This window comes from Miniopterus natalensis, chromosome 18 (assembly GCF_054644295.1).
Source record: "Miniopterus natalensis isolate mMinNat1 chromosome 18, mMinNat1.hap1, whole genome shotgun sequence".
In the NCBI taxonomy this organism is placed as follows: Eukaryota; Metazoa; Chordata; class Mammalia; order Chiroptera; family Miniopteridae; genus Miniopterus; species Miniopterus natalensis.
The window spans coordinates 4,916,280-4,939,503 of record NC_142098.1 but is presented as its reverse complement, the minus strand read 5'-3'; the positions used below and the strand labels follow the sequence as shown (position 1 = coordinate 4,939,503).

Genomic DNA, 23,224 nt, shown 5'->3' with positions numbered 1-23,224 from the left:
GGAGCTCCGAGCCTCCAGCGCCCCCGCACTTCCGGCTCCGCGCACGGCCCGCCCCGCCCCCCGGCGCGCACGGCCCGCCCCGCCCCCCGGCGCGCACGGCCCGCCCCGCCCCCCGGCACGCACGGCCCGCCCCGCCCCCTCGCACGCACGGCCCGCCCCGCCCCGCCCCCCGGCGCGCACGGCCGGGCCCAAACTGAATCAAAGCGTCTGCGCGCTGCCTGTCCGGGGAGCCGCGGCAAAAAGCGCGCGCCGTAATTACGCGAAAAGAAGCGCAGAGGCGGCTGTGCGACTGTCCTCTCCAGGCCCGCGCGCCTGCTTGTCCTTGGCCTGGCTCCCACGGCGATCCCCGCTGCCGTGTTCTGAAGGAATGTTTGTAACCCTTAATTAGAACTGAGCTTAGATGTGCAAAAGCGTTACAAGAACATACTAGAGAGGCCTCATACACCTTTCGCTCAGCTGCCACTGTAATCATCTCACAAAATCATGTTCAATTAACAACCAAAACACTAGCGTCACTGTTGTCTAATCTATAGACCTGATTTCAATCTTGCCAGTTTTCTCCCTAATGTCCTTTTTTGCCCGTCCAGGATCTCACTTTTTATTTATAGTTGTGATGTCTCCGCAATAATTTTTTTTTCTTTTAAAACCTTGGGACTTTTAAAGTGTTTTGGTCTGTTATGTTGTAGAATGTCTCTCAGTTTGGGTTTATCTGATTTCTCATGATTATATCAACCATAGGTATTTTTTGGCAGGAAGACCACAGAAGAAATGTGGCCTTCTTACTAATACGTGACGGCGAATTATCTTGTTAATGGCGATTTTTACCTTGATTACTTGGAGGTGGTGTTTGCCAGGTTTCTCCTCTGTAAACTGCTGTTTTTCTCTCTGTAAGCCATAGATATCTTGTGGGCCGTTAAATCTACATTTGTTCATTGGAATTCTACTGTAAGATAAAGCTGCCTCATCTCCCTCATTTATTTACTTATTTAATTATTTATATCTGTTAATATGGACCCATGAATATATTTTTAACGGTTACAACCCAATCATATCCTGTATTTCATTGCTTGAATTATCTCAGATTTGGCTTCTTCATGCTGAGCTTTGACTCAGATTTGACTGTAGGTGGCAAAGGGGGAAATTCCCCCAAATCTGAAGTCCAGCCATGCTCCTAGGGCCAGAGAGGGTAACATAAAGCAGGTCCTACCCTCAAGTGCTGCTTGGCCAGGGGGACAGCCCCATGGATGGTGAGTCTGACACAGGGCAGATGGAACTGTATGTCTCTGTGTGTGCAACAGACAAGGGAGAGGACGTGGCAGGTGTATCAGATGCTGTGGGAGACGCACCCGCCTAAAGCTCTTTCTCTGACATCATCCCACTTTCTGTTATTCATTCCCAAAACAGATCTCTTCTGAATACCTACTAGGTGCTGGATATTATTTTAGATGCTGGGGAATACGTCAATGAACAGGACAGACAAGGTTCCTGCTTTTCTGGAGCTGACATTCTAGTGGCGGGAACAATAAGGAAGAAAAGTAATTGTGGACAGCGAAAGTCCTTCAGATAGATGGCCAGGGACGGCCTTGCACTTGAACTGAGCTTGGTACTATGAGGAGGCAGCAATGCAAAGGTCAGGGGTGGGAGCAGGAAGAGCACTATTCCAGGCAGAAGAAGGGACAGTTGCAAAACAGTGTGGCTAGAATGTATTTAGGATGTCTGAGGAACCTGCTCCTGGAATGTGCTTACCAAGGAGATAAGAGATTCAGTGGAGTCAGACTATAGAGGGTAGGAGGCCCTGGGAAGGAGTTGGGGTCACTCTTAGCCTGACACAAGGCACTGGAGGCTTCAAGCTGCAGGATAACATTACCTGGTTTATGTCATCAAAAGGTTGTTTTGGCTGCTGTGTGACAAATAGAATGCAAGGGTTTAAATCAGTGGGGAAACTTTTTTCTGCCAAAGGCCATTTGGCTATTTCTAACATCATTCGTGGGCCATATAAAATTATCAACCTAAAAATTAGCCAGTTATATTTGGTCAAACACTTAATGAACTCACCCCTAATGTGATGGCTGGAACTGCTTCTCTTTGGTGAGGCCTTGGCGGGCCAGACCAAATGATTTCACTGAAGCTGCTGGATATAATCAGCGAGCTCTGGGTCAGTTCTCTGGTTGTGTACTGTGTGCCTTGGCCTTTGATAGACGCTGGGGGCCATGCAGAGATAAATATGCATGGCCCAGGACCACAAGGGCTTACCTTCATCAAGGCCTTTCCAAGGTTACAGGGGGAGGAGGGGGAAGGGGCCCATATTTTGAAGCTCCCAGTGTTTTGTGTTTTTTTAAATCCTTACCCGAGGATATTTTTTCCCCATTGATTTTTTTTGGAGGGGGAGGAGAGAAACATCGACATTTGAGGGACAACATCAGTTGGTTGCTTCCCACACCTGCCCCAACCAGGGCCAGGTATCAAACCTGCAACAGAGGTACGTGCCCTTGACTGGGAATCGAACCCGGGACCCTTTAGTGCTCAGGCGGATGTTCTAACCACTGAGCCAAACCAGCCAGGGCAAGGCTCCCAGTGTTTTAACAGGAAAGTTCAAAAAACCATCTTACAAACTTTGGGGTGTATTATTTATTTTTTTAAATTATTTTTTAAAATTTAAAAAAAATATTTATTGGTTTCAGAGAGAGGAAGGGAGAGGAGAAAGAGTTGATGAGAGAGTTATCATTGATCGGCTGCCTCCTGCACACCCCTGACTGGGGATCAAGCCCACAACCCAGGCAAGTGCCCTGACCAGGAATAGAACTGCTATCTCCTGGATCCTAGGTCAATGCTCAGCCGTTGAGCCACACCTGGCCAGGCTGTCCTCCTGTTTTAATTTTTTTCTTTTTCTTTTTGGATCTCTGATTGAGTGATTTTTTTCTACTCTGCCTTCTAATTCACTAATCTGATCCTCAGCTTCTTCTAATCTGCTGTTTATTCCTTCCAATGTATTCTTTATTTCTGCTATGTCATCCTTCATAGTTTCCATATCTTTTCTGATGCTGCTGAGCATCCTTACAATCAGTATTCTGAACTCTATATCTGATAGATTGATTATCTCCATTTCATTGAGCTTTTTTTCTGGAGACTTCTCTTGTTCTTTCATTTGGAGCTTGGTTTTTGTGTGTGTGTGTGTTGTTTTTTTTGTCTACCCATTCTGACTGCCTATGTGGGTTTGTTTCTATGTGGTGCAGGCCAGTGTCAGATGCTCTTTGTGACTGGCCTTGAGTACCCTGTTTGGAGCTATCAACAATGCATGGCTTGTGGTTCCCTCTGCTGGGCTGGCATGTTGTTCTCTCTTCTGGGGTTGGGTGTGTTTGGGCAGGACCAAGATGCGCACCAAAGTCTGCTTTTCCAAGGGTGAGGTCCAGCTGGATTTATTTTTTTAAATACGATTTCATACTGCACGACAGGAGGTATGGGGTGGGAATGGGTCCGTGCTTAGGTCACTTGCTTGATGAGCACTTTCTTTCCATCCTCTCAGTGTATCTCTGTGATGGGATGTGCCAGTCCACTTGGGTGAACATCAAGAATCTAGACGTCAGGTCTTTAGTGACCACGTGGCTCTCCTTCTTTAACAGACTCTGTGTCTACTCCACTCATTCAGTCGTCAGACATTAGCTAAGCTTCTGCTCTGCACCGGCACTATTCTAGATTCACAGATACATTCACCAACAAGATGGACAAGTCCCTGGATCTCAAAGAGCTTACACTCTAGGGAGGTTGGCAGAAAATAAATAAGCCAACAGAGAAAGAAATGACAAGTCAGAAAGTGATACCTAAAGAAAATATAATGGGAAACTAAGTAGCAGGTGACGGGGGTGGGAGTAGAATATTAGATAGGAAGGCCACTCAGAGGAGATGGGGCTGGGGCTGAGTGAGACCTGAACAGCAGGAATGCACCGGCTGTGCAAGGAGCCGACAGGAGGCTGTTCTCGGCAGAGATTAGGACTAGAGCAAAGGTCCCTTGTTACAGAGGAAGGGTCCGGGTGCTGGCATGTCGGGATTCAGCAGCCTGCAAGTGGCCAGCAGTGGCCTCCAGAAGCTAGTGGAACCAGTAGAGGAAATCATTCTAGGAGCCGGGCGGTAGCCAGCACAGGGAGTGAACCGCCAGGACAGGGAGGTGCAGGAGGAGAAAGGGCTGGTCTCAACCATCTTCAGGGCCCAGCTGGCAGGTGCCTCTGCCCCACTGCCCCGGGCACCTTCTCTATCCTCTGGCACCTTCTGGCCTTGGACACTGGCCACAGTTCGCCTTGCTCCAGTAGTCCCCGTCCTGTTCACAGGCCGTTTCACCACATGCAAATAGCCTGTGTCTAATCCAAGTTAGTAACCAGGAAGTTGGCCCCCTGGCGATGGGAGAACACAAGGCTGGAAGCCCCTTGCTTCTCTGCTTCATTCCCAGTCACGCCCTGGTCCCCACCCCAACCACAGTGATGACCCTGCCACTAATTAGAGTGAATGAACATCAGCTCTGATGTCTTCCTAAGAGGGAGCTGGGAGGCCAGGGAATTTCGCAAGGACTGCCTAAGGAAGTTCTACAGGGAACGCTCCTCGCTGGCCCAGAAAGCTGAGGTGCGCCTCAGGGCACCGGAAGGCCGCCAAGCTGAAGTGTCGCTGGGCTCCAGCTACATTGCCAGGAGCAGTTGGTGTTCTACAAACATAGCCATTGTGCATATTTGCATTTCCCTAATTTTCATATGGTTTACTTTCCTCTAGTATTCGTTCCCTGGACCAGTTCTGCGTAGTCCCACCTTCGACACCCTCACTGCCTCTCTTTGTCGGTGAGTCTAAATAGACCAGGTTGACAAACCATACAATAGCTGAAAGGTGAGAGGAAGTCGAACTTCTCGATTTGGAAGAATCTGCTCTTCCTCACGAAAACCTACTTGCTGCTTAACGAGGAGAAAGTAAACGTTTATGCCTGCTTACCGTTTTAAGATCTTGTTAAACCCAGTCACTGAAATAGCTCCTTGGAGTGATGCTCAGGAAAGGCTCAGCCTTGTAGCTGTTACCAGGCAGAGGAAGAGTCAGGGTCCTGGGCAGGGTCCTCTGCTCCTCAGCTTTTCCAAATGACACCTTCTGTCCACCTGGTCACTGCCTGCCCCACTGTCATTGGAGGGTCTTGTGTAGGCCTTCAAAAGATGCTCTTCAGCTGGCTCCTGGCCTAGTGGTGTTCCCAGGGTTGCTTGGCTTCTGCTGGCGCCATTTATTTGCAGCCTAGGTGCTCTATAGGGCCCCAGTGGCAAGACCCTCGCCCAGTCTTTCAGCCACTCTTGCTCCCATCTGCATCTCAGGGGAGCCAGGAAAGCGATCCCCGGGCACAACTAGCATGAGCCCACAGAGCACTTAGAAGTGAGTTGGACAAAGATGTCCCTGATTTAGAAAAAGGCCCCACCGTTTCCAGAGGGAGGTGACAGTGGTCTGCTGACAGTGTCCAATTCTCAGGGATTGTGAGAGCCCAGTTGTTAAATACAAACATCATGAAAATTAAATTATATAAACTTACAGCTAAATATACTACATCAGAGACAAAGGGAATACCCCAGATTTATGACTTCCTGATTGTTTGGCTTTGTTTTGCACTTTGGGGTTATTTGCTCACATCGGACCTGCATTGTGGAAGTGCCACACAGTGCTGTCCCGTCGGCCCCTCCACACTCCGTACCCAGCGGTCATGTTGGGAGCCTGAAATCAGCCCTGGTGGGAATCTGTTCACCACAGAAGTCAGCAAAGGCTGCAAATCAGGGCTTGATTTGTTATTATTTTGCTGATTGCCTAAGCTTAAGAAATCAATGCAGGAAATGTTAATAACGCAAGGGAAATTGACCAGTGAGTGGTGTCTTCAGCATTGTGAAGAGCACGAAAAACAGGAAATATTCTTTCAATATTTGAAAACTGTTCAGCACAGTCACTCACGTCATTGGCAAGTGAGTGAAGATCCAGTCAGCATTCATCTTTCACGTTTCACTCTCCCGTTTGCATGAAACAAAATGTCAAGTAGCATTCGTGTTGGAACTACACTCACCAGTTGGGACGAGAGGTTTGTGACACGCAGATGCTAAGGGCATAGCCCAGTGCGAGGGTGATGACTTGCCATCTAGACTTGCTGACTCCACCCTCTCCCCAACCCCTCCCCTCTGCTGGGAAGCTTTGCGTAGTGAATACACTGAAGAACAGTAAACATGGCCCTCCCCCCAGGGCCTCTCTCTAAGGAGTCATGCCAATTTTACTTTAATGTGGCTATGAGCAAGGCAGGTGCACAGGAGCCAGAAAACTGGCCTCTTCCTAGAGTCTTCAACAAAGACTTTAACCTAACACACCTCCTTCTCAATTTTTCCTTTTACATCAGCCCTGAAAGGCCCACTTCTACCATCGCATGGCAAGTCTAGCCCATGGCCTTGTCCAACCCGGGGAGTCTATCTACCTTGTATGCTCTAGAGGAGAATTATAGAAACTGAGCCCACCAAACCGGGCTCTGATTTGCTAAAAGACAGTGAGGTGAGAGGGATAAAAGAATTGAAAGAATCTTCTCCCAAGACAACAGCTGCCTGCCAGTCTGTTTACTTGAAGCACAATCCCAGATGTGAACGTCCAAAGCTGCATCCCAACACCAGGACAACGCCGTAATTTGTGGGGCCCAGGACGTGTGGGGCTCCTTGTACAAATTGTTAAGAATTTCAAGTTGGTGATGGCAGAGCAGGAAACCGAGCCTGGGGCCCTTCTGAGTAGAGGCCCTGTGGACTGGTCACACCCCAGATGCTGGCCGCGTGGCTCACTTTCTCTTTCCATTCCTTCAGAAATATTTCTAATTACCATCCTTCCCCTACCCCAGGCAATGGCTGCTCTGGGAGTGAATCACATACTCAGAAAGCAAAAACAAAAAGCATATTAATACACTGTGATAGCCAATACATGCCTTGGTTATTTAAGTTTCCTAAGTTGTGCCCAGATCCACTGCCTTGAGTCTGAAAACCAAGAATCAGAAAATGACAAAATCGCATGTCTTTCACTTATTTACCCATTCATTTGTCATTTATTTATTGAACATCTGGCCTATACTCCTAGCCCCATCCCAGGCCCCAGGGATTCAATAGTGAGCAAAGCAGGCATGTTCTTGCCCTCTGTTTAGTGCAGGAAATGAACTCTGAACAAATGATTGACATGAATGTACAATTACAAACTGGGATAAGAGAAGAAGCATGATTTTAAGAAAATCCTCACCGGAGGATTTTTATTTTCTTATTTTAGAGAGAGAGGAAGGAGAGGGACAGAGAGAGAGAGAAACACCGATCGGTCACCTCCCCTACACACCCCAACCAGGGACTGAACCTGCAACCTGGGTAATGTGTCCTAACCGGGAATTGGACCTGCAACCCTTAGGTGCACTGGACCATGCTCCAACCAACTGAGCCACACTGGCCAGGGCAGAAGAAGCATGGTTTTATGAGCAGACTTGGGTGTATTAAAGGAGACTGACCTGGCCCAAGGTGGTGGGATTGGGAGTGGGTAGTTAGAGAAGGTTTCCCTAAGTGATGTTAGACTGAGGCCCGAGCAGATGTTTAAAAAGAGAGAGCCAAGTCCATTCCAAGCAGAGGGAAGAGCAGGGGCTGTGACAATGGCCCAACCCTGCGTAGGCCCCCACACGCCCCCTGCAGGGTGCTGGCCTCCTCGGGGCTGGATCTAAGCTGCTCCTACCTGTTGCTTTTTCAGATTCTCCGATTTTGGAAAACAAAGAATTGGCAGGACAACTGAAAATGACCAGGAGGAAGTTATACTGGGTCCCTGGGTCTTCTGGTGGTGTGGTGAATCTCGGCATGGATGTGGGTGATGACACGGTTTCAGGACTTAGCTACGTAAGTAGATCTCCTTCGCATCAAAGCACAGGAAGCTGAGTTGGCAGGGCATTCTCAATGATCATGAACTAGCTCAAGGAATTTTGTCCCATATTTATTCAACCTTGATTTTTTTTAGTGGACCTTGGTCTTCTATAATGAAATGAACCATAATCCTTTGGTCAGGATGCACTTTCATGGCTCTGCATATGTATGAATCATCTATTACCTATTTATGCATCTACTTCTAATAATACACTAAGCACCTGTGAACCCATCACCAACATGCCAACTTGGACCTTGACAATCACATCCGACTGTTGGTGTTCTCCTTCCCTAACTCCCCACCACCTGAAGGAACCACTATCCTGAGCCTCCCCCTGTCAATCCTTTGCTATGCTTTTAAGGTAGATTATTGATTCTATATGAAGTCCTAGAAATGATATATCTCTTTTTAATTCTAGTTCTTTCCCACTTTATCAAAAGAATATCATGTAATGTTTTGGGATTTACTTGTTTAATTATTGACTTCTTTTTAGTAGTTTGATCCTCGGAAGGTGACATGGCCTCACATTTTGTGGGTGAGTCACCATAGCACCCTCTTTTCTTGTTTGGTGATGGATAAAAATCCAGGAAGGCGAAGCCACCTGCCCAGAGTCACCTAGTGACTACAGGGCAGGGCCAGGGCTGGGACCTGGTTGTCCTGACTCCTGGCTTAATGCTCATTTTCTGTCTGGTGGCCATTCATTCATTCATTCATTTGTATTGAGATATAACTGACATATAACAATATGTTAGTTTCAGGTGTACAACATAATATTCGGTATTTGTATATGTTGTGAAATGATTACCACAATAAGTCCAGTTAACATCCGTCACCATACATAGTAACACATTTTTTTTCTTATGATGAGAATTTTATGATTTCCTCTCTCAGTAGCTTTCAGGTGTGCGGCCCAGTCCGAGTGACTGCAGTCGCCATGCCGGTTTCCACCCCAGCCCTTCTTTACTTTGGGACTGGAAGTTTGTGCCTTTTGATCTTTGACATTTTGCCCGCCCACCCGCCTTGCCTCCGGCAACCACCAATCTGTTTTCTGTGTCTATGAGCTATTTTTTTTTTTTTTTTAAGATTCCACAAGTATTTGTCTTTCTCTGTCTGACTCTGGAAGCCTTTTAGGAAGCTGACGAGGAAGGATCCATGCTCCTTGGTTGGCTGGTCTAACACTCCCCCGGGCGGTATTTCTGAGGTCTGAAGCCAACGCTCTTGGCTTTTCTTTCCCCAGAAAACATACGCTCCTGAAGACAGCCCCTGGAGCCAGCCGGCCCGGAAGCCTGGGAGCCCAGGGCGCGGGGGACCCCGCTGCGGGGAAGCCTGGGACCTGGAGGAAGCTGCTGCCCCTCCGCCGCAGGCCGCGGTGAGCCCTGGGGGCACGGGGCAGACCCGCCCGCGCAGCCAAGGCGACTTTGCCTGGACACTTCCCTCGGACATGCCCACAGAATGGACAGCCGCACTTCCTTCTTTTAAAATCACTCCCCTGTTTTTGTTGTTTCTGATTTTTTACCATCACAAATAACAGTCACAAAAGCACACACTTTGTTGCACCTACGGCTGACCGCGCTGTGGGTTTTCTATCATTATTATAATTCACCTGGACTTTGTGTCCCCCTCTAGAGCCACATGCTAACGGTGGCCACATTGCCTGTGACTTCTAGGTTCCCTTCCCCCCACCCCCTGGATGATGCCGGCCTGCTCTCCTACCTCACGATGTGGTGGGTCAACCCCTTCATGATCCGAGGTCTGCAGAAACGCTTAGACGAGAGCACCATCCCCCCTCCGTCGGCATGCCACACCTCGGCCCAAAACAGCAAGAGGTACAGTCATGTTGGGCAAACTCCTGGGTTGGTTAAAGACCATGTCTTGGGGGGATGGTGACCAGAGATGCTAAGGTCCATCCTGAGATAGCCAAGATTGTCGCCTCTTCCTTTGTAGCAAAAGGCCTCCCTCTAGTCTCGAAGCTCTTTTTTTAAACATTTTTTTTCAAAAATTGGCTTTTAGAGAGCAAGGAAGAGGGAGAGAGAAACATCGATGTGAGAGTGAAACATCGATCAGCTGCCTCCTGCATGCCCCCTATATGCCAAGATTGCAGGTTCAATCCCCAAGCAGGGTGCATACAAGAATCAACCAGTGAATGCATAAATCAGTGGAACAACAAATCGATGTTTCTCTCCCTCTCTCTCACCATTTCTTTCCTGCCTCTTTCTCTCTAAAAATCAATCAAAAAAATAAATAAATAAATAAATATAATATATGGACCTTGTTTGTATCTTAATTTAGGCAAGCTAACTGTAAGAACATATTTTTGAAATAATTAGAGGAATTTGACTACAGACTGGGTATTCAACACCATTAGGGAATTATTGTTACTGTGTTATTAATATACACCTATTAATTGTTAACTATTGTTATCATGGTTACTGCAGTTTTTTTTAAAAGGCTTATCTGGGAGAGATACACACTGAAGCCTTGAGAGATGAAATGATATGTCTGGGATTTGCTTGAAATGCATCAAAAAAAGAAAAAAAAAGTGGAGGGGAGTAGAGGTGAAACAGACATGTCAGATGTTGATAATTCTCTAACCTGGGGAATAGGCTTGGGGGAGACGCCCTATACTCTTCTACTTTGTTACCTTTGAAAATTTCTGTAATGAAGCCTACACTACAAGACCTGGGACATTTGGGCGACACGTGCAAACGGATTTCAGTTGGCTCAATGTTCCTCTTTCCAAGGCTTCGCCTCTTTTGGGAAGAAGAAGTCTCAAGGCACGGGACTGAAAAAGCCTCAGTGCTCCGAGCGATGCTGAGATTCCAAAGAACAAGGGTTATTATGTTCATCTCCCTGGGCTGCTGCTTCTCCATCATGGGTGTGCTGGGGCCGGTAAGTGGGGGACGGGGTAAGATGGGAGGCTCCAGGCTTTCGAGATTGGTGCGTTCAAGTCCATGCCATGAATTGGGGAATTAGCTCTTTTGAGGGGAGTAGAGCTGATCATGAGTGTGAGTTCTGCAGCCAGTGTTTAGGTTCAAACCTTGGCCCTTCCCCTTAAGTGCTGGGTGACTCTGGGCGATGTGTCTGTGCCTTGGCTCATAGTGGAACCCCACGGCACGCTCAGTGGTAGACTTCATGGAAATGCTCACGCATAAAATGGAGAGCGTACCGTCACCTGACACATAGGGCGATGTTAAGCGAGTTAGTATAAAGCACTTAGAGCACGGCCTGGCTCTGTACGTGCTAGTTGCTTTGAGAAACGGCTGAGCACCCTGGGAATGTAGGTGGCAGGAACCAATGGTCTCCTCCATGTACCATGGTTGGGATGAACCAGTTGTGACTATTTGGGGTCCTCCAGTTCCTCAGCCCAAGATCTGATTGCAGAGTGAGCCAATTGCCCCAGCTGGGGTCCCTGTTGGTCAGCAGAGGGAGGGTACATAGATTGACAACCCAGCCTAGACTGCTTGCAATGGGGCAGGTGACAGTCCCCCAGAGAAAACAGAAGTGCTGTGAGAATGATGTAGGTCAGGAAGGAACAACAGTTGAAGACACCAGAGATCAGTGCCTTGGGTGACCGTTCGTGTGCTGGATAGTCTCCATTTGTCCCTCCAGATCTGCTGTCCATGCTGTCCTGTGCTCCTAGAGTGTGACCTGTATGGAGCACATGAATGGGTCCCGCTGCCCTCTGGCTTCTGGTGGGGTTTTACAAATGGGAGACTGGAGGGAAGACAGGGCAGAATATTCATTCCTTGGCTGCCTCCCTCTCCTTCACCAGAGGGGACCATACTCCTGTGAGGGGCCCTTTCTTTAGGACTCTTTTCCTGGGTTCCAGGAACCTCGCCATCCCCTCGGTCCCCAGGTCTGGGGAGGTAACATTTCCCTGCTCTCACCAGCTCCATGGGGCTGTGCCATCCCTGTTCTGTTTCTTAAATTCTGCCCATGCCTTAGTACCTCGTCAGTTAACTCCTGATTGCCCGTGTGTATGTGTGTGTGTTCTGTTTCCTGGTGGGGCCAGCTGGGGGGCGGAGGAACTGGGCTCGGATCTGGGTCGGTTGGATTAAGTGTCCTCCATTGGGCTGTATGACCTTCTGAGGCAGGACTGGGCCCAAGTCCGTCTGAGTCTTTCCACAAGCCCCGCATTGGCCCAAGTCCCTTGCGCAGCCGTGTTTGGTACTTGCTGCCTGAAGGAAGGATTGGAAGGTCTGAATGATCCAAACTCGTGGGTTTTGTTTCAGATGCTGATTATACCGAAGATCCTGGAATATTCCAAAGCGTGGCATGGGAATACTGTCTACGGAGTAGGACTCTGCTTGGCCTTGTTTTTCACTGAGTGTGTGAAGTCTCTGAGTCTGTCCGCATGTTGGGTTGTTAGCCAGTACATGGGAATACAATTTCGTTCAGCCATCTCCTCCCTCGCCTTTGAGAAGCTAATACAGTTTAAGGCTGTAACGCACATCACCACGGGAGAGGTCAGTGCCTGGGACTGCGCACCAGGGTGTCCTTTCCTGCCTCTCCAGATGTCACTTTCCTAGGGGCTTAGGGGGTCATCAACCACTGCCTCTGGGGTCATAAAGCAGGTCAACAACAAGCCAGGGAGATACCACCTGCACTCAGAGGGTTAGCTAGGATTCCTCCATTCGTTCCACAGGTAGTTATTGAGGCCTGCCCTGGAGTGGGCCTGGTTCCGGGCCCTGGGGATGCAGCATGTTGGAAAGGGCATCCATTCCACCTGCTTGGAGGGTATGGGAGGACTTCACAGCTCAGGGAAAACGCCTAGGGAAAAGAAATCACAGACAACCTCTCTGGGTGTTCATTTTCTCATCTGCAGCAGAGTAAGCTCCTTAGGGCTGCCTGGCTGTGGTGACCAATGGGTCAGTTCCTGGTCTTGCTCTCCCTGAAGCATAACAGCACACAGACATTGACAGAGATGAGAGGAAGATGCGCCAATTTATGACCCATAGTCATGGGGGATACTGGAATTTTATATACTTAATTCCAATTTCCCTATTTTCCTATGGCTTGAGAAGCATGGATGACTTTTTAAAAAAAATCATCTTTATTGTTGAAAGTATTAAGATGTCTCCCTTTCCCCCCCCTATTGATGCCCTCCACCCTGCTCCTGCCCCCTCCCCAGGCCCTCACTGTACTATTGTCTGTGTCCATAGGTTATGCATATATGCATATAAGTTCTTTGGTTAATCTCGCCCCCCCATCTTCCCTTTGAAATATGTCAGTCTGTTGCATGTTTCAATGTCTCTGGGTCTATTTTGTTTGTTAGATCCCACATATAAGTAAGATCATGTGATATTTGTCTTTCTCTGATTGGCTTATTTCACTTAGCATAATATTCTCCAGTTCCCTCCATGCTGTTCCAAAGGGTAAAAGATCATTTTTTACAGCTGCATAGTATTCCACAGTGTAAATGTACCACAGCTTTTTTATCCACTCATCTACTGATGGGCGCTTGGGCTGTTTCCAGATCTTAGCTATTGTAAGTAAGGCTGCTATGAACATAAGGGTGCATAACTTCTCTCTGATTAGTGTTTCAGGCTTCTTAAGATATATTCCTAGAGGTGGGATCACTGGGTCAAATGGCAGGTCCATTTTTAATTTTTTGAGGAAACTCCACACTGTTTTTCATAGTGGTTGCACCAGTCTGCATTCCTACCAACAGTGTACTAGGGTTCCTTTGTCTTCACACCCTCGCCAGCACTTGTTACTTGTTGATTTGTTGATGGAGCCATTCTGGCAGGTGTGGAGTGATACCTCATTGTGGTTTTAATTTGCATCTCTGATGATTAGTGATGTTGAGCATTTTTTCATATGTCTCTTGGCCATCTGTATGCCCTCTTTGGAGAAGTACCTATTCAGGTCTTCTGCTCATTTTTTAATTGGATGGTTTGTCTCCCTTTTGTTGAGTTGTATGAGTACTTTATATATTTTGGATATTAACCCTTTATCAGATGTATCATTGGCAAATATGCTCTCCCAGACAGTGGGTTCCCTTTTCATTTTGATGCTGGTTTCCTTTGCTCTGCAGAAGCTTTTTAGTTTGATATAGTCCCATTTGTATATTTTTCCCTTTGTTTCTCTTGCCCTAGGCAATGTGTCTGTGAAAATTCTGCTATGTGAGATGTCTGATATTTTGCTGCCTACGTTTTCTTCTAGGATTTTTATGGTTTCATGACTTACAGTTAAGTCTTTTATCCATTTTGAGTTTATTCTTGTGTATAGTGTAAGTTGGTGGTCTAGTTTCATTTTTTTGCATGTATCTGTCCAATTTTCCCAACACTGTTTATTGAAGAGACTGTTTTTACTCCATTGTATGTTCTTGCCTCCATTGTCAAATATTAATTGAGCGTAATGGCTTGGGTCGATTTCTGGGTTCTCTGTTCTGTTCCATTGATCTATATGCCTGTTCTTGTGCCAGTACCAGGCCGTTCTGATTACAGTGGTTTTGTAGTATAACTTGATGTCTGGTACTGTGATCCCTCCAACTTGTTCTTCTTTCTCAATATTGCTGTGGTTATTTGGGGTCTCCTTTGGTTCCATATAAATTTTTGGAGTATTTGTTCTAGATCTGTGAAATATGCTATTGGTATTTTAATTGGGATTGCATTGGATTTATAGATTGCTTTGGGTAGTATGAACATTTTAATGATGTTAATTCTTCCAATCAATGAATATGGTATATTCTTCCACTTGTTTATATCTTTTTTTTATCTCTTTTATCATATCCTATAGTTTTCTGACTACAGGTCTTTTATCTCCTTGGTTAAGTTTATTCCTAAATATCTTAATTTTTTGTTGCAATGGTAAAGGGATTATTTTTTTAGTTTCTCTTTCCGAGAGTTCATTATTGGTCTATAAAAGTGGATGACTTTTATATGAGAGACATTTGGATTTTCAGAAAAGATGGCACTGCTTTGGCTCCTTACCCTCAAGCCAACCCCCTTTGGAACCTGACATCAGCCACTTTCCAGCCTCGCCTCCTCCCACAGGCCCTCCTCCAGCCCTAGGTTGGCTTCCTCCCTTCCCGCCAGTCTGGGTTAACCTCCAGTCCTCAATCACGCCAGGCATGTCTGCCTCCTCCACTCCCTGCCCGTTGAAAATCCCATTCATCCTTCAAGGCCAGTTTGATGTCCTCTCCTTCCTGAGAGCAGCTCTAAACACCGCCCTGTACCCCCACTCCTCCCACACAAATCTGACTTCCCCACTCATAGGAGCCTCCTTCAAAGACCTGAACCCTTCTGGGTACCTAGAGAGATGAGACCTGTGACCTTGGGCTTGCTGTCTTACAGGCCATCAGTTTCTTCAACAACGACGTAAACTACCTGTTTGAAGGAGTGTACTATGGTCCTCTGACTATTATAAGCAGTTTTTTACTGATTTCCACCTGCATCTCCTCCTACCTCACGCTCGGACCCACCACGCTGATTGCCACTTCTTGCTACCTCCTGGCTTTACTGCTGATGGTAATGTTGGACATTCCCCAGAACTGCCAGGGCTCTGTAATCAGGGGCCCTTCTGAGTGGAAATGTTGACTCTGCTTGAGTGTTTATTCCACTGTGGGTAAGATTTAGCTTCATTTCCCACCTCGCACGGCTCTCTGGCCACAATGGTGACCTCATAAATTAGAGGTGAATCTGGTGTCTGAGGTCCGCCTCATAGCTCTCTTTAAGGGGTTATCTGTCTCACACTTTCCTTGGTGGATAGAAAGCCTCTGAGGTTTGTGTTCCATTTCTTTCACCCAGAATGTGTCGATGTAATAATAGCATAGGCAGATTTAATATTTGGCTGAGCATGGGATAATGGGGAGGGGCACATTTGCTGCTTAAATTTCAGGTGACATCAAATGAGGCGAAACAGGAAGCGACTCTTGGATTCCAGGTGCTCGGAATGACTGAAACCGAGTGTTTTCCTCCCTCAGTCCTCTGAGAAGGTGACTGTGATTGTTAGAGGGGGAAAACCTTCTCTTCAGTCGGCCACACTTGGCTTGGCCCGGCACAGAGAAGACCCGGGATGTGCAGGCAGGTGCCCTCAGGAGGCTTCTGTCCGAAAGCCTTTGGCTGGGCCGGAGCTGAGCCTGTGGATGTAGCAGCGCTGTGTTAAACCCAGAGGTTCCACCCGCATCTGCAGTTTGCCTTCGGGAATCTTCTCCCGCCCTTCTCCAAAGATGCCCTTGCTGCCTCCCAACTGCAGGTGCTCCTGACCCTCATGATTATGAAGAGACAGAGACACACCTCAGAGATCAGAGGCCAGCGCATCCGTGTGACCAGCGAAGTTCTCACCTACATTAAGCTGGTTAAAATGTACACCTGGGAGAAACCATTTGCAAAAATAATTAAAGGTGCAGTAAAGCTGGCTTTCTGCCCGCAGCCTGTGGGCATCGTGGTAGGCCATGCCCTCACCCTCTGGAGATTTCCTTTGTGCTCTGTGTTCGTGAACATTTGTGTGGCTAACTTCGGGGCATTTCTCATTTATCTCTCAGACCTTAGGAGCAAGGAAAGGAAACTGATAGAGAAGACTGGGTTTATCCAAAGCCTGAACACCATGCTGCTGTTTATAACCCCCACTGTGGTCATGGTCGTGATGTTCCTCGCCCACATAGGCCTAAAGCTGGAGCTCACAACTTCCAAAGTAACTGTTCGGGGGTTCTCTTTTTCCTCCCATATTGATAGGAAGTCTTCTCATGTGTCCTTTCCCAGCTCGTGGCCCTCAAAGATCTTAATGGTTTTGCAAATAGATAATACAAATTGATTTTAATTTTCCAGGCTTTGGGGGCCCTCAGGCCCATGGGAAAAACTGACATCCCTTGGATAGCAGCTGTGGGAGGCAGAGGTGATGGTCATCTACAGGTGCAGGGGAGGTGGACTGTGTAGTTCATACCCCAATGATCCGGGCATATGCCTTGAGGGTGGAAATCCTAAATGGATAAGTTTCTCTGTTGCCAAAATAGAGCCTTGAAAATACATTTTAAGTGAAAAGGTTTGTTTCCTCTGTCTTTCCCTTTGTGGTCTGACCCTGGTCCTGGGACTGAGAAGCTGCCTTTAGGGTCAGGGATCCCAGTTCTTTGAGGAGAATAGGTCAGGGGACTGATCTTGGAGAGGCAGGAATACAGCTGGGAGGCCCAGAGACTGCACCCAAAGCAAGAGGGGGATCATTTGGGAGCCTGCAGCCAAGGGCTCACTATACCGGACAGCATCCTCTCTGCCTGGCTCAGGCACACACCAGGGAAACCCTTCCAAGGAGCCTGAGGGTGGAAGCAGGGCCATTAAGGAAAACTTCCCATGAGATCTTGGGGTCACATAGCGCTCACACCAAGCATTTCTGTCCCATTGAAGTTTATCTTTAGATTAAGCTGGAGAAAGAAGGGGGTGGGGATGGGACTTACAGCACTAGGTTCCCGAAGTGCCTGCAGGAGCTCATCTGCTGGGGTCCTAGAAGCCAAGGGTGGTTTGCTGTAGGCAGGGGAATTCTCTTGGGGAGAGTGAGGCGTGGGTCAGGCTTGATGTGTAGGGAGATTTTGAAAACTGGAAAAGAAAAGAACCCCTTAGGCAAAGAAGAATAAATATGGTCTTAACAGCAATAGCAGTACTGAGCTATGCTGATGGTGGACAAAGCTGTCTCACCTCTATTTTCTTGGTGCTTCCCAAACGCCCTTCCTGTAGCAAATTTACAATCTTTGGCACGATGCCCGTGGGGAAACTGAGCTTGTGATGAGGGCTGACCCACCCACAGTTATGGAACTGCCCATTGGCTAAGTGACGAGGAACCAGGCCTTTGGACTCGGAGACTTTAGAACAACTGCTCTTTTCCACCCATTTGTTCAGTCTCCCCAAAATACCAGCTTGGCCATTACCAAATGAAGGACCCACCGTGGGAAGCTGCACTGTCCAGTGCTGTGGCTTGAGGCTCTGGGTTGGGGCCTGGGCGGGGAGCGGGCAGAGCTGTGACCCTCACACGTCCCCTCCTCACCCAGGCCTTCACCGTCATGGCCATCTGGAACACCATGCGGCTGTCGGTGTTACTCATGCCCTTCTCCATCAAAGGCCTCTCTCAGTCCAGGCCTGCGGCAGAGAGGTTGAAGGTGAGTGGTCAGGCGGGCTGCTCGGCCCTTGTCATTGGGTGTCCATTCGCCTTCAGCCCCATGATGTTCCTCCTGAGTGTGGACAGTGGTTACAGGGGGTGTGAGAGGGAGAGCCTGGAGGGCTGGAGCACTGGTGCCCACCAAGCAGGCTGATGAGATGGGGAAGGGCCCAGAGAGAGCTGCAAGTTATGGCTCCTCGGGTCAGTGGTGGGCTCAGGGACACCCATCATGTTTTTAAAGATAACAAACACCCACTGACAACCAAAATAAAAGGAATGTGCAATTCCCAATGACAATGGTGTCCCTTCACCTGGATGTTATCATTAATTCAGTGAAATAGACTTGAGGTACAATTTTAAAAACTGAAGAAACAGACTTCTTTTTTTCTTTTGAAAATAGCTTTTTGCTTTGTTTTTTTATAAAATGCTATGTGTTCTTTAGAAAATGTTGAGACTCTACCAAAAGGTGCAGAGAATAAAAATGCCTCTACATCTGCCACCTGGACCTAAAACCATCGTCCAGAAGGTCACCAGGTCTCCGTGTAGATCTCGGTCTAAGCCTATCTCCAGGCGGAGACATGAGCATTTGATTCGACTTTGGTGGAATCGTCCTTCCCACCCTCCTTTTTTAAAGGCTAAAACTCACATAGTTTAACTCCTGTGTTTTACAGATAGGGAGATGGAGATACAGAGGGAAGTGACTTGTCAAGGGTCACACTTTAAAATTTATGACCCACCCGGCCAGGCGTGGCTCAGCGGTTGAGCGTTGACCTGGGATCCAGGCGATCGGGGTTCGATTCCCGGTCAGGGCACATGCCCGGGTTGCGGGCTCGATCAATGACTCTCTCATCATTGATGTTTCTATCTGTCTCTCCCTCTCCTTTCCTCTCTCTGAAGTCAATAAAGATGTATTTTGAAAAAAAAAAAAAAAAGAAATTTATGACCCCGAACAGCATCTCTTGCAGTATGGTACATGGGCAGAAAAACTACACATCAATACTGTGACTCAGCAGCTGTTGTCACTTCAGATGAGACTAATGTAGGTTAGGCCTCTGGTCAATGTAAAATAAAATAGAAAATGACGAATGGGCAGGTAGTGTTCAATGTGAGTGGCCAGTGCTCTGAACGTTGGAAACCTTGGTTCAGAATCTTCAGCAGCAGAAATGAGCCTCTTCTTCATTGCTGGGGTTCCTCATACTTTGACTGTTTCTTAGTTCATAAACCAGTCCAAGGGGCTGAGCAGCAAATGGGGATGCATCCCTACCGGCCGAAGGTCTGAATTCCCCTCCCTCCCTCTCTTCTTGTCTGCACAGAAGTTCTTCCTCCAGGAGAGCCCTGTTCTGTATGTCCAGGCACTGAAAGACCCCAGCAAAGCGCTAGTTTTGGATGAGGCCACCTTGTCCTGGCAGAAGACCTGCCCCAGGGCTGTCAGTGGAGCCTGGGAGCTGGAGAGGAACAGATACAGGCCCAAGGGGACGACCAGGCCTCAGCCACCTCAAGGCGCCCTCGGGGCAGAGGACACAAGGGACAGCCTGGCTCCAGAGTTGCACAAGATAAACCTGGTGGTATCAAAGGTAGCCTCCTCCTGGCCGTGCGGGCAGGCCAGCTGCCAGGCTTTGGGCCCGAGGCTGGGAGCTTGGCCTGGCGCTTCACTATTTCTTTGGCTAAAAACTGTCCTCTCCAAATCTTCCTTTAAAATACAAAATTTTCATGGAGAGCAAATCTAGGAAGCCTTTCATACTTTCCTGTGAATCAGCTGGTCATGTGAAGTTGTTTCGTAATTTGAAGTATCCTGGCAAACCCCAGAATAGTATGCTATGTGTGTGCCGGTCATGGAGAGGGGGTGGGGAGGAGAGTAAGCTAACAAGTATTCAGTTCCTGGTGTGTGCCAAGCACTCTCCTGCATGTTTTAATTCAGTTATTCTGTGAACTCCGCCGGCCTGGCTTCTCCGAGTAATAGCTGCAAGGGTGCTCTTCCCTCCTCTGTCCTCGAGAGTCTGCCCTGCGCTTCTCTTTAATCTATTAACATTAGTAATAGGTAATAGATAGCTAATGAGAATATAGGTAGAACAGGTAGACACTGATCTATATCTAATGATAGGTATATCTAAAATAGATATTCATACTTAATAGTATTTAATATTAACATCTAATAGTCATGGGTGTTAATATCTAATATCCGTTACCTTTTCACACTTTCTCCCTGGTGATCACCTGCAAAAAAAAGTCTCCTGGCTTTCAGTTCCACTCTATGCTATTTTCTCTAGCTTTGAAGTCTCCTCTGAGCTCCAGACTCAGCTGGCTATTTATTTAATGTCTCCTCTTCAATGACCACTAAGCATTTCAAACAAAACAAGACTCCTCCAAGCCGTCCCCGTCTCGGGAGCTGGCTCTGCTGCCCTTCTGTGGTGGAGGACCTGGAAGCCAAAGTCCAGTCCTTCCCCGTCCTCCCACCAACTGACCGTCAGCCAGGACCCTCAGGTCCACTTCAACGTCTTGGGAGCCCAGCCACCTCCGTCCACAGCGCCCTCCACCGCCCCAGCCCAGCCACCGCCTTGCCCTTCCCCGCAGCTCTGAGAGCCTTCCCACAAGCTTCTTGCTTCCACTTTTGCCCTTTTACAGTTCACTACAGGCAGTGGACAGAGGGATTGTTCTAAACCATGCACTGTTCAAGTCACTCTTCTGCTTACACCCTTCAGTGACCCTGAACTCAGGAGGGAGCCCAGGATCCCCAAACACCCTGCCCACATCCCTGCCCTCTTCTCCCATTTATTCCCCCCACCCCACCTACACCAGCCCTCTCACCAGCCCTGCTCTTTGGCAGCCAACCCCGTTCCTGTCTCAGGACCTTTGCACCTGCTCTTCCCATAACCTGGAACCTCTAGATCTTCCTGTACCTGGCTCCTTCTTGTCTCTCAGGTCTCAGCTGCAACAATACCTGCTCTAAGAAGCCTTCCTTGGCATCTAAAATTGCTTTAACCCCCAACTCTCTGAAATAGTAGCCGATTTCATTTGGCTTATATCACTTATCACCATCTGATATTATTTGTTTGTTTGCTTATTTATTGCATGGTTTTTCTCTCCCCACTAGAATGTAAGCTCAATGAGAGTTCTTTTCTTCATTACTTGGTACAGAGAAGGACCCCAAATGATTATTTGATGGAAAAAATAAATGAATCAATCGAATGAATGCATGAACTCACTGAAGCTGGCTCTGTTGTCCCCATTTTACAGATGAAGAAACTGAGGTGCAGAGAGGCGAAGTGACTTCCCCAGAATTGTAGAGTAGAATGCAGGCAGGTCTGGGATTGGGCTTCTTGCCTAACAGGACCGTGAATTTCTCTCTGCCAGTGTCATTCCATCGCCCTCCTTTGAGGCTGCCCCATCCCACCTCTGTAGACCGACCTCAGATCTCCTCTAGAGATTTGCTTGTTTGAAGGGCTTTGGGGGGGATGTGGTTATTTTGTTTTCGGTTTGTCATTTTGTGTTCAAACAACAGATCCGTTCTGGGTGCGTGGGAGGCTGGCGCTCTCCTGACGATGTCTGTCTTCCTTGGCTCTGCAGGGGACCACGTTAGGGGTCTTCGGCAGCACCGGGAGCGGCAAGAGTAGCCTGTTGTCAGCCATCCTGGGGGAGGTGAGTGACCTGCGGCCTTGCCTGTCCACCCTCAGGCGGACCAGCGCCCCCAGACTCAGGTTCCCGGAGTCAGAGGCACCATCACTTTCTTCCTCAAGGGGGGGTGGTGGTGGAGCCAAACCTGTTTTGACAAATTGCCAACAGCGGTGCATGGTCCGAGGGAGAGGTGAGTGAAGGAGGTGCCCTGCCCAGGGCCCACGGGGGGAAGGGGCGGTGCGGGCGCAAGGCCAGTCCCCGGCTGTGACCAGAGCTTTGCCCCTCAGCACGGCTGTGTTTCCTGGCGGCTTTGGCTTCGTTCAAGGCTACCTGCCCCAGTGGCCACTGCTTTCTCTGTTTCCTCTTCAAGGGAACCAGCCACTTTCCTGCCCGTAAAGGAAAGCAGAGGGGTGTCATTGTAAAGATTTGTTCTTCATGGAAGCCTAGTTCCAAAGCAGAAGCTGCAACTATTTTAAATTACAGAGATGGTGACACTTCCCCACTATTTCATCGCGACGTCCAAAGCATGAGCACCGTTTCCCATCTAACCGCGATGACATTATCACATTAGGAATAGTTCTGGGATGTCCAGGGATGCGCAGAGATGGCCTGGGGCTTTCCACTAGGGAAAGGGGCTGGGAGACAAGAGGGTTGAAGTATGGGGCGTCTTCAGCGTAGCCCTTGTTCAGTCCCGTGGGGACCTACCTGGGTTAGCTCTCCATTCTCAGGGCCACTCCCTCGCGCACCGGTAGGCCCGGCAGGACCAAGTTAGTCCAAGTCCCCGGGGTCCTGAAGGTGGTGGGGCCCTGGTCCGTGCCCTGGCCACCTGTCCTGAGGCTGGGCTCACTGTCCCACAGATGCACCTGCTGGAGGGCTCCGTGGGCGTGCATGGGGACCTCGCCTACGTCCCCCAGCAGGCCTGGGTCCTCATGGGCAGCATAAGGGACAACATCCTCCTGGGAAGCCAATATGACCAGGCCCGGTAAGGCTCTAGGAGGGGCAAGGACGGACAGAGGGTGTGCGGCTGGTTTGGGGAGGGACCCCCAGCTACGCATGGTAATTTGAGAGCTGCTGAACTTGCTGTGCACTGGCTTACAGGCGCCACCGTAGCCCTCGCTGTGAAAGAAAGGTCATTATCAAACCCATTTTCTACGCCAGTCACTTGAGGCCCCGAGGTTCAGTAATTTGCCCAAAGTCACACAGCTTGTGGGATTTGATGTCGCTGGGATTGAACCCAGTTGCTTTCAGAAACTTCACACTCAACTGCTTTACTCTGCGGGCCCTCCCCCTGCAAAAGGTTGCTTCACATGTGTTTGCATGAAACCACCCCAACCCTAAGTCAGAAAGTGAGTTAATGGGGCCACCAGGTTGTCAAGGTGGAGGAATCCAGTTGGGTTCATGGCCTGAGGGCCTCTCCCTTCCTGGTGCCAGGTGATCTGCTTGACACATTCCCATGGGAGTCATGAGTGGTCTGTGCAGTGGGGGGTCTGGGGAAACTTGCCCGAATGTTACAGCTGGCCGGACTCTGGTGGCCTCGGCCTCCTTTGATTCTTTGCTTGATTTTGCAATCTGCCCCTCCCCCCCAATATTAGCCCCGAGGGCATAGACC

General features: G+C 48.6%; 1 protein-coding gene across 1 annotated transcript in view; it reads left to right on the top strand.

Annotated features, from left to right (window-relative positions):
* The first annotated feature begins 4,036 nt into the window (after window positions 1-4,036).
* Window positions 4,037-23,224, top strand: part of ABCC11 (ATP binding cassette subfamily C member 11) — a 42,038-nt gene continuing 22,850 nt past the window's right edge. The window contains 15 exon segments of the mRNA XM_087827384.1: window positions 4,037-4,125; window positions 4,756-4,820; window positions 7,750-7,892; window positions 9,155-9,213; window positions 9,215-9,286; window positions 9,585-9,743; window positions 10,659-10,806; window positions 12,150-12,383; window positions 15,216-15,389; window positions 16,117-16,264; window positions 16,406-16,554; window positions 17,897-18,004; window positions 19,317-19,577; window positions 21,568-21,639; window positions 22,473-22,597. Of these exon segments, the coding sequence (XP_087683510.1) occupies window positions 4,037-4,125; window positions 4,756-4,820; window positions 7,750-7,892; window positions 9,155-9,213; window positions 9,215-9,286; window positions 9,585-9,743; window positions 10,659-10,806; window positions 12,150-12,383; window positions 15,216-15,389; window positions 16,117-16,264; window positions 16,406-16,554; window positions 17,897-18,004; window positions 19,317-19,577; window positions 21,568-21,639; window positions 22,473-22,597 (2,006 nt within the window).